Source organism: Cebus imitator, unplaced genomic scaffold (assembly GCF_001604975.1).
Source record: "Cebus imitator isolate Cc_AM_T3 unplaced genomic scaffold, Cebus_imitator-1.0 Scaffold181, whole genome shotgun sequence".
Classification (NCBI taxonomy): domain Eukaryota; kingdom Metazoa; phylum Chordata; class Mammalia; order Primates; family Cebidae; genus Cebus; species Cebus imitator.
The window spans coordinates 1,343,558-1,353,692 of record NW_016107496.1 but is presented as its reverse complement, the minus strand read 5'-3'; the positions used below and the strand labels follow the sequence as shown (position 1 = coordinate 1,353,692).

The following is a 10,135-nucleotide window of genomic DNA, read 5'->3' as shown; positions in this document are numbered from 1 at the left end:
AGATGTAGTCTTGCTCTGCAGCCAGGCTGGAGTGCAGTGGCGAGATCTTGGCTCACTGCAACTTCCGCCTCCAGGGTTCAAGCAATTCTCCTGCCTCAGCCTCCCGAGTAGATGGGACTACAGGCACGTGCCACCATGCCCAGCTAATTTTTGTATTTTTAGTAGAGACGGGGTTTGACCAGGTTGGCCAGGATGGTCTCAATCTCTTGACCTTGTGATCTGCCCGCCTCGGCCTCCCAAAGTGCTGGGATTATAGGTGTGAGCCACCGCGTCCGGCCAAGAGTCTCTTAAATTCTTATTCAACCCAACTCCAGTGAAGTCCCTTATACCACTGACCACATGATTTCCTCTTAAATACCATTAGAGAATATTTAGGTGAAATGATAGAGTTTTCTCAGCTTGTCTCTTTATAGACACCACATAGTTTATTTCAGCTTCTAGGGTTGAAAGACGTATCTTCAAATGTCATGGTATGTCACCTATGAATCACTGGGTTTCTGAATGATATGAAAGTCTGAAGCAAATTCTATTTGAACAAATATAAATTTATTTTAAAAACTGAGTCAGGATTACCTTCCATGAATGCCTGTACTGTTTTGTCCACACAGTTATCAAAGTGCTGCAAAACCAGGATGATTTCATTGTTGCTCTTATTGGGAACTATTGCACGCACTGCATTTATCTGGAAAAGATGACAGGGTCATTTAATTCTAACATTAGTAGGTCACTAGGCAGCTGAGGCCTATACAGAGAATAATGAAGAGTGATATTTCATTTTTAACAACCTGTATTACTCTTTAGCATCAGTGAGAGTACATACAACCATCACACTAGGAATGATTGATAGGTAAGTGATAACAGCATGTGAAAAATTAATTTAAAAATTTACAAATGCAGAACATTGCTAGAAACAGAAGTTATATGCTAGACTTCATATCAAGAAAAGGTGGTTTAATTTTGGTATCAGGTATTAATATAGCATCAACATTTCCTCATTTTTAGAATACTGTAGAGAAAGGTGGAAAGGTAAAAGAACTAGCAACAATAACAAGTTAAATTTTTGTGTAAGATTTTTTTGAAACATTTTTTACTTTGCATATTATTAATTGTAAAATAAAGATAATTTATACAAACGATTTAAATTGTTATAACCTATTGCAGGCACATAAAACATAATGAACACCAACTTCATGACACTGAGTTTACTAAAACAAAATAAATATAATTGAAGCCCCCATGAATACGTAATAAATCCTATTTCCCTTCTTCTCTCCCTAGAGATTTCTACCCTGAACTTGGTATTATTTCAATACATGCTTTTTGCATTTTTATGATATGTGTGTATATCCACAGGTAATATACACTATTATTTTGCATTATATAAATACGTAAATATTATATCATACATATTTATCTTCAATTTGTTCTTTTCACATAGCATTATTTAAAAATTTTTTTTTCATGTTGATAAATGTATCTTTTATTTATTTATTTATTTAGTCAGTCAGTCAGTCAGTCAGTTAGTTTGAGACAGTCTCGTTCTGTCGCCCAGGCTGGAGGGCAGTGGTGTGATTTTGGCTCACTGCAACCTCCGCCTCCCAAGTTAAGTGATTCTTGTGCCCTAGCCTCCCGAGTAGCCAGGATTACAGGCATGCATCACCGTGCCCAGCTAATTTTTGTATTTTTATTAGAGATGGGGTTTTACTATGTTGGCCAGGCTGGTCTCGAACTCTTAGCCTCAAGTAATCTGCCTGCCTCTGCCTCCCAAAGTGCTGTGATTACAGGCTTGAGCCACCCTGCCTGGCCTGTATTTCCTATTTTTTGAGATTAAAAATGTATGACTGAACATGGTGGCTCACGCCTGTAATCCTAGCACTTTGGGAGGCCAAGGCAGGCAGATCATGAGGTCAGGAGTTCGAGACCAGGCTGACCAACATGGTGAAACCCTGTCTCTACTAAAAATACAAAAATTAGCTGGGCATGGTGGCACATGCCTATAATTCCAGCTACTCAGGAGTCTGACAAAGGAGAATTGCTTGAACAAAGGAGGTGGAGGTTGCAGTGAGCCAAGATTGTGCCACTGCACTCCAGCCTGGGAAACAGAGTGAGACTCCATCTTAAAAAATACACACACACACACACACACACACACAATTGGGGTGGTAAAGGCAGGAGGATCACATGCACAAAAAATATACAATTTACAATAATTGTATATTTTGTTTTCATGTCTATATACCCATTTTATATCCAGCAACCTTGATGAACTCTTATTAGTCCTATTAATTTGTTGCTTTCTTGGATTTCCTATGTAGATAATTGTATTGCTTACAAATAACAGACAGGGTTTCATTTGTTTTTTGTTTTTTTTTTGAGATGGTCTCACTGTATCACTCAGGCTGCAGTACAGTGGTGCATTCATAGGTCTGCAATCCTGAACTTCTGGGCTCAAGCAATGCTCCCACCTCAGCCTCCTGAATAGCTGGGACTACAGGCGCATGCCACTAGGCTTGGCTAAAAAGATTTGGGGGGGGGGGGTTCCCTTATGTTGACCAGGCTGGTCTTGAACTCCTGGCCTCAAGTGATCTTCCTGCCTCGGCCTTCCAAAGTGCTGGGATCACAGGCATGAGCCACTGCCCCTGGCCAATAACAGCAGTTCTTCTCTACCTTTCCAATTCTTATAATTTTTATTTCTTGTTTTACTGTACAATGCAAAATTGATTATTTTTCAAAGGAACTCTGGTTCCTTTTGATGAGGAATGGTAGTTAGAAACCAGTATCTACGAGCTAGGTGTGCTTATTACTATTGGGGAGTCATTGTTTTTAGACTCTTTCAGTGGATGAAACTAGGAGATTTTTTGGTTAAATAATGAGTTCACACTGACATCCTCAATTCAAATATACTACTAAAAGACCTTTTCTCAGCTAGGCGCAATGGCTCACACCTGTAATCCCAGCACTTTGGGAGGCTGAGGCAGGTGGATCATGAGGTGAGGAGATTGAGACCAGCCTAGCAAATACGGTGAAACCCCAACTCTACTAAAAATACAAAAATTAGCCAGGTATGGTGGTGGGTGCCTGTAATCCCAGTTACTCAGGAGGCTGAGGTGGAAGAATCGCTTTAACCCAGGAGGCAGAGGTTGCAATGAGCCAATATCGCGCCACTGCTCTCCAGCCTGGGTGACAGAGCGAGATTCTGTCTCCAAAAAAAAAAAAAAAACAAGACCTTTTCTCATCTTATTTTAAACATGTATCTCTTCTCTCTTAACCCAAAAGTTTTAGTTCCTAAAAGCATTATTCACTAATTTGCTTTATTTTATAATACTCATAAAATAACAACCCTATAATATAATGTCTCCACCATTAATATTACTAATAAAACCATTGAATAAAATTAAAGATTTGCAATTCTTTTTACCCTTTAAATGTGTCTCTCTAAACCCACATAGTAAAAATATTGTGTTCAAAAGTCAGTGGCCCCAGGCGTGGTGGCTCATGCTTGTAATCCTAGCACTTTGGGATGCCGAGGCAGGCAGATCACCTGAGTGAGGTCAGGTGTTCAAGACCAGCCTATCCAACATGGTGAAACCCCGTCTCTACTAAAAATACAAAAATTAGCTAGGCATGATGGTGCACAGGTACTTAGGAGGCTGAGACAGGAGAATTGCTTGAACCTGGGAGGCAGAGGTTGCTGTGAGCCGAGATTTCACCACTACACTCCAGCCCTGACAGAGTGAGACTCCGCCTCAAAAAAAAAAAAAAAAAAAAGAAAGAAAGAAAAAAAAGAAAGGAAGAAAGAAAGAAAGAAAGAAAAAATCAGGGAAAGATTTATTCTAGTTCATCCTTTCCCTGAAGGTGAAACATTTTTTAAATGCCAAGCTTACATAAGATCTCAGTTCTAATCTTTTCATTTAGGTTTTTGGTTTTGTTTGAGACAGTCTTGCTGTCACCCAGGCTGGAGTGTGGTGCTGTGATCTTGACTCACTGCAACCTTGACCTCCCCTGCTCAAGCAATCCTCCTGCCTCAGCCTTCTGAGTGACTAGGACCACAGACATGTGTCACCACATCTGGCTAATTTTTTTTTTTTTAATTTTTTTAGAGACAAGGTCTCACTATGTTCCCTAAGCTGATCTCAAACTCCTGTGATCAAGGGATCCTTCCACCTCAGCTTCCCCAAAGTGCTGGGATTACTGGGCTTAATGGCACTGTGTGGTAAAAACCATGTGTTACTGAGATTGGCAAAACTTGCCACAGTTACCTATTAACAGTTCAAGCTCACTATTCTGGTTTTTTAGTTCCCTCTAGGGATTTCCCTTACTTCTTATATTCAGGTATACATTTAAAATGATATATAATTATATATGTTATTTTTCATCCAGTATTTCTTTTTTTTTTTTTGAGACAGAGTTTCACTCTTGTTGCTGAGGCCGAAGGGGAATGGCACGATCTCGGCTCACCGCAACCTCCACCTCCTGGGTTCAAGTGATTCTCCTGCCTCAGCCTCTCAGATTCGCAATTATTTTTACCCTTTAAATGTATCTCTCTAAATGCACATATTAAGAATATTGTGTTCAAAAGTCCCCCATAGCAATAAGCCAACTGATACACTGATATGTATCTATCCCAAGTAGCTGGGATTATAGGCATGGGCCACCATGCCCAGCTAATTTTATTTTTTGTGTGTGTATTTTTAGTAGAGACAGGGTTTCTCCATGTTGGTCAAGCTGGTCTCAAACTCTCGACCTTAGGTGATCCACCCACCTTGGCCTCCCAAAGTGCTGAGATTACAGGTATGAGCCACCGTGCCTGGCCTATTTCTAGGTATTTTATATTAAAAATGTCTTCAAGTCGGGAGGCTGAGGCAGGAGAATCACTCGAACCCAGGAAGCAGAGGTTGTAGTGAGCCAAGATCATACCACTACATTGCAGCCTGGGCGACAGCGTGAGACTCTGTCTCAAAAACAAAAGACTTCGGGTTATCTGATCAGTCATACTGCTCAAAAATGAGGTCTTTTTATGAATGAAGAGACAGGCTTAGAAAGTAACTTGTTGAAGTAATAGGCAGAGTCTGTTAGAACTAAAGTCGTTTTTAGCACTCTTGCTTACCCATCATCCTATGCTCTTCTTGTTTCAGACTTAATTGAAAACAATATGGTTTAAAACCATACAAGTGATAGCCAGGCGCAGTGACTCACGCCTATAATCCCAGCACTTTTGGAGGCCGAGGTGGGCAGATTACCTGAGGCCACGAATTTGAGATCAGTCTGGCCAACATGGCAAAACCCCAACTCTACTAAAAATACAAAAATTAGCCAGGCATGGTGGTACACGCCTGAAGTCCCAGCTACTCAGGAGGCTGAGGCAGGAGAATTGCTTGAACCCCAGAGGCAAAGGTTGCAGTGAACTGAGATCACGCCATGGCACTCCAGCATGGGCAACAGAGTGAGACTCTGTCTCAAAAAATTAAAAATAAAAATAAAACCAAACAAGTGAGAAGGTACACAGTTTGTACTCCAATGAAGGTTAATACATTTTTGAGACAAGAAACTTAATATGTATCAATCACAGCAATGATCCCTAAAAAATGAACTTTAGGTAAAACTTACAGACTCCATGATAAAGGTAAGATTCTGATAATTTAAAATACGAGTATTTATAGTTCTCAACCACTGTACAGGACTCCAGAGTCAACAATTTTTTAAAAAATAAGACAGAGAGGCTGGGCGTGGTGGTTGGGAAGCTGAGGCGGACGGATTGACTGACGTCAGGAGTTCAAGACTTGCCTGGCCAACATGGCAAAACCCTGTCTCTACTAAAAATATAAAAATTAGCCCAGCATGGTGGCACACACCTGAAATCCCGCTACTCAGGAGGCTGAGGCATGAGAATCGCTTGAACCCTGGAGGCAGAGCCTTCAGGGAACCAAGATCGCGTTGCACTCTAGCCTGGGTGACAGAGTAAGACTCTGTCTCAGAAAAGTACAAAAGAGAAAAAGCACATAAAGCTTTTATGTTTTTCTCAATATAGCTCATTGAGGGTTACGTTACTAGAACCACTTGGTTTTCTTCCAAAAAAAAAATACTCCTTAGAAGATCTACTTCTGGCTGGGTGTGGTGGCTCTGGCTTATAATCTCAACACTCTGGGAGGCTGAGGTGGGCAGATCGCTTGAGGCTAGGGGTTCGAGGCCACCTTGGCCAACCTGGAGAAACCCTGTCTCCACTACAAATATAAAAATTAGCTGGGCATGGTAGTGCACACCTGTAATGCCAGCTACTTGGGAGACTAAGACACAAGCATCACTTGAACCCAGGAGATGGAGACTGCAGTGAGCTGAGATTGTGCCACTGAACTCCAGCCTGGGTGACAGAGCGAGACTCTGTCACAAACGAACAAACAAAAAACCACAAAAGACCTATTTTTTCTCTTGCTCTGAAGCCTTCTGCACTTAAGAATGCTTTTCAAGTACTTGGGAGGATCCTATTAAGATTGTTCCTTAAGGAATGTTGCCAAATGAGATATACTCAGTCATATAAATATTAATAAACTAATTAATATTGAACATCTTCAAGAGAATTTAGAATGAATATATATGGAGATAGCAAAGAAAATCATGTTTGCATTTAATAGGTTCTATTAACAGGTTCTGCACAATCAGAACCTATTTATGGCCATCACTCTCTGATATATAGTCGCATTGTTTTATTATTAAAATTTCACTCTCATAATGAGTTTGTGGTAGCCACTAGTCATATTAGTACCTAAATTTTCCTATGACATTCAAGTTTACTATCCATAGTGACTAGTCTTACCTTCTCTTTCATGTTCTCAAAAGCTCCTCCCTGGGCCAGTACAGTATTGGACTGTAAATCAAAAATGAATCCTGATGAATCTGAAAGAATAAGAAGGAAAAATATATTCAACATGATCCAAATGTAATCCATCCCCAAGACAGAAGGGCCAAAACTGGCTGCTTTTGTCCCATAAAACAATTAATAGCTACTTAGTTGCTATTTGGCAAATTCCATTACGTAGATAACTTATAACTGAGTTTTGAATTAAACTTATAAAACAAAAATTTAATTTTAGTGAAAACTGTCACAGCTTGAGGAAAACACTAAATACATAAACTATATTAGACTGTCCTGTAATCCTTGGTATCATTGTTAATTATCCCACCGTAAGGCCCTCTAAAAATGCTACAAATAAATAGCTTCCCATGGTGAAATTTAACACTAAAGAATCTGAAAATGTGAGTGGGATGGAAGTTTCTGTAACATTAATAACACAAAGTAATTTCCTCTTCTAGATGGAACCATAAATGCTATGTTAATAGACTATAAACCCGTGAATACATTCATGTGTGCATCCCTAACATAATGCTTAATGAAACAAAGTATCCATAATTACAAAAATAAACAAATATTCTGGTTTCTCTGTACTTACAAAGAAAAGGTTATGTGCAAATTTAATCAGTTTCTTTACCCCTGACTATGTGATCAATAAATTACTTAAGCTTTAACACTAAACAACTTTGTTTTAATCCATAAGATACAATCTCAGGAAATGGTTAGAGTACTTTTCAAATTCTGATGTGCATACTTACCACCTATGATACTTATGTTAAGGTGTAGGTTGTGATTCAACAGTCTGGCCTGTGGCAGATTTTTATTCCCAGGTGATAACAATATTACTGATCTCGGCACTGTACTCACAAGTAGCTTAGGAGTTAAAATTTCAACAACGCAAGTGAAAGGAAAAATGTTGAGAAATGGGGAACAAAAAACCCACAGTAATATTCTTGTACACTTTCCAAATTATTTTGCTGATATTACAGATATGTTTTAACTGAAGCTTCTTTCACGGCTTAATCTTGAACCCTGAACTAATTTAGATTTAACCTTTGTTAATACTGGCTGTTTCTAGACTGCTACTCAAATGAAAAATCGGGTTACACTTATACAAACCCAGTGTTTAAGCTTGAGTCTTCTAGATGACTATATAATATGATTAACTCCCAATTATTTTTATTAATTAAAAAGAGACACAGTCTACAAAAAGGAAGGTCCTATAGAACCAAAGTACTATTAGGAATCTTCTCAGAATTCCTATAGATCAGCCGAATGATATAACTCAAATGTTTTAATATATCCTCCCCCAAAGAGGTATTAATGAGCAGTGAGATGATACAAAGGACATCAATAATCCATTTATTAGTGAATTAAACCACCAATCTCCTTTAGGGAAAAGAGGGAACATAAAACAGCATTTTGGGTTCTATTACTAGTCTCTTATACTTATCTAGCTCTGCTTTTTGTTTTTTCCTTTAACAACACACTAGAATGACACAAACTGCAGGGAAAACAAAGGGTAGGCTAGGCATGGTGGTTCATGCCTGTAATCCCAACATTTTGGGAGGCCAAGGCAGGTGGATTGTTTGAGCCCAGAAGTTGGAGAGCAGCCTGGACAATATGGTGAAACCCTGCCAATAGAAAAAGGAGAAAAATTAGTTGGGCATGGTGGCATGTGCCTGTAGTCCCAGCTACTTGAGAAGCTGAGGCAGGAAGATAGCTGGAGCCTAGGAGGTTGAGGCTGCAGTGAGTCATGAATGCACCACTACACTCCAGCCTGGGTGACAGAGAGAGATCCTGTCTCAAAAAAACAAACAAAAAACAAAGGATGGTTCTGCAAACACTCAATTATTGGCCAAAATAAATGAGCATAATTAGGGTTCATCTGGAATACTAGTCAGGATAATGATTAAAAATACATCAAGCAGCTATTTCAGTCAGGATCCCAAACAGGAAGTGAATAGCATACTCAAATTGGGCAATCTTAATAGAGTTTAATAAAAGGACTATTTTCAAAGGTGCTAGCAGAGAGTAAGGAAACCGATAGCGCTGTACCTCTTGTTATTGTTTTTGCTGGCTTTTAAGCAATGTGCACCACTATCCGAGACATGAGTGTGAGAAAGGAGCAGTTACAGGAGCCAAAGACAGAAAGAGCCCTTTTATCTTTGTGTCATCTGGTATGGAGAAGGCCATCAGGCAGTTGCTGTGATCTTTAGTCAAAGGACACACTCAGCCCACAGCTACCCCTCAGAGAAGCTTACAGGAATAAATGTCCCTACCTAACTCTCCTCCCTGCCTCTGACTCTCCTGCCAATGCTCCCTAATGGCCAAACTCAAGTAAGCCAGAGGGCATGGGGGGCACTGAGATGGTCTGTGCAGGTCAGGAGGGCACAAATGACAATTTTGCACTTATAGTCTATGACATGAGGTCACCAAAAAGAGAAAGCAATAATCTAACATCTTAATTTGTCTACTCACTAGCTAATATTGCTTTTTTAAACTTAAACCAACACCTTAAGTAGATTGAAAACCTTACTTCAATCAAGTGGAGCTTAAATGTCTCTCAGTATTATACAGAAAGTAATTTTTAATTCCCATCAACAATACTTAGTGATTTTGAAACTCTTGTTATTTCATGAAAAGAAAGCTTAAGATTTACCTAATTCGATTGGTAAGAAATAAAGCAGGATTTCATCTTACTAATATTTAGTTATGATACAAGAGCATGTATTCTATCAGAAATACATTTTTTTTTTTTTAATATAAAGATGGGGTTTCACCATGTTGGTCAGGCTGGTCTTGAACTCTCGACCTCAGGTGAATCGCCCGCCATGGCCTCCAAAGTGCTTGGATTACAGGCATGAGCCACCACACCCGACCCAGAAATACATTTTTAAGGAAAAAGTGCTGTTGAATATTTCCTAAATAATCCTGGGTGTTCAGGAAAAAAAAAAAATTCTCAAGCAAGATTCATAAAAAAATATGAGGAAGCGTAGGCTGGGTCTGGTGGCTCATGCCTATAATCCCAGCACTTTGGGAGGTGGAGGTAGGCGTATAACTGGAGGTCGGGAATTTGAGACCAGCCAACATGGTGAGAATATCAATATGGTATTCTACTAAGAATACAAAAATTAGCTGGGCATGGTGGCACACACCTGTAATCCCTGCTATTGGGGAAGCTGAAGCAGGAGAACTGCTTGAACCCGGGAGGCAGAGGTTGCAGTGAGCCGAGATTGCACCACTGCATCCCAGCCTGGGCAACAGAGCAAGACTCCATCTCAAAAA

General features: G+C 39.7%; 1 protein-coding gene across 3 annotated transcripts in view; it reads right to left on the bottom strand.

The window, feature by feature from the left end:
* The window catches only part of SPATS2 (spermatogenesis associated serine rich 2), a 144,882-nt gene that overhangs the window by 35,880 nt on the left and 98,867 nt on the right, over positions 1 to 10,135 (bottom strand). For all 3 annotated transcript variants that reach the window (XM_017545789.2, XM_037744694.1, XM_017545788.2), the window contains 2 exons: positions 6,812 to 6,891; positions 574 to 682 (listed from right to left, as the gene is read on the bottom strand). In XM_017545789.2, coding sequence (XP_017401278.1) covers positions 574 to 682; positions 6,812 to 6,891 — 189 coding nt within the window. The remainder of the gene's footprint in view (positions 1 to 573; positions 683 to 6,811; positions 6,892 to 10,135) is intronic.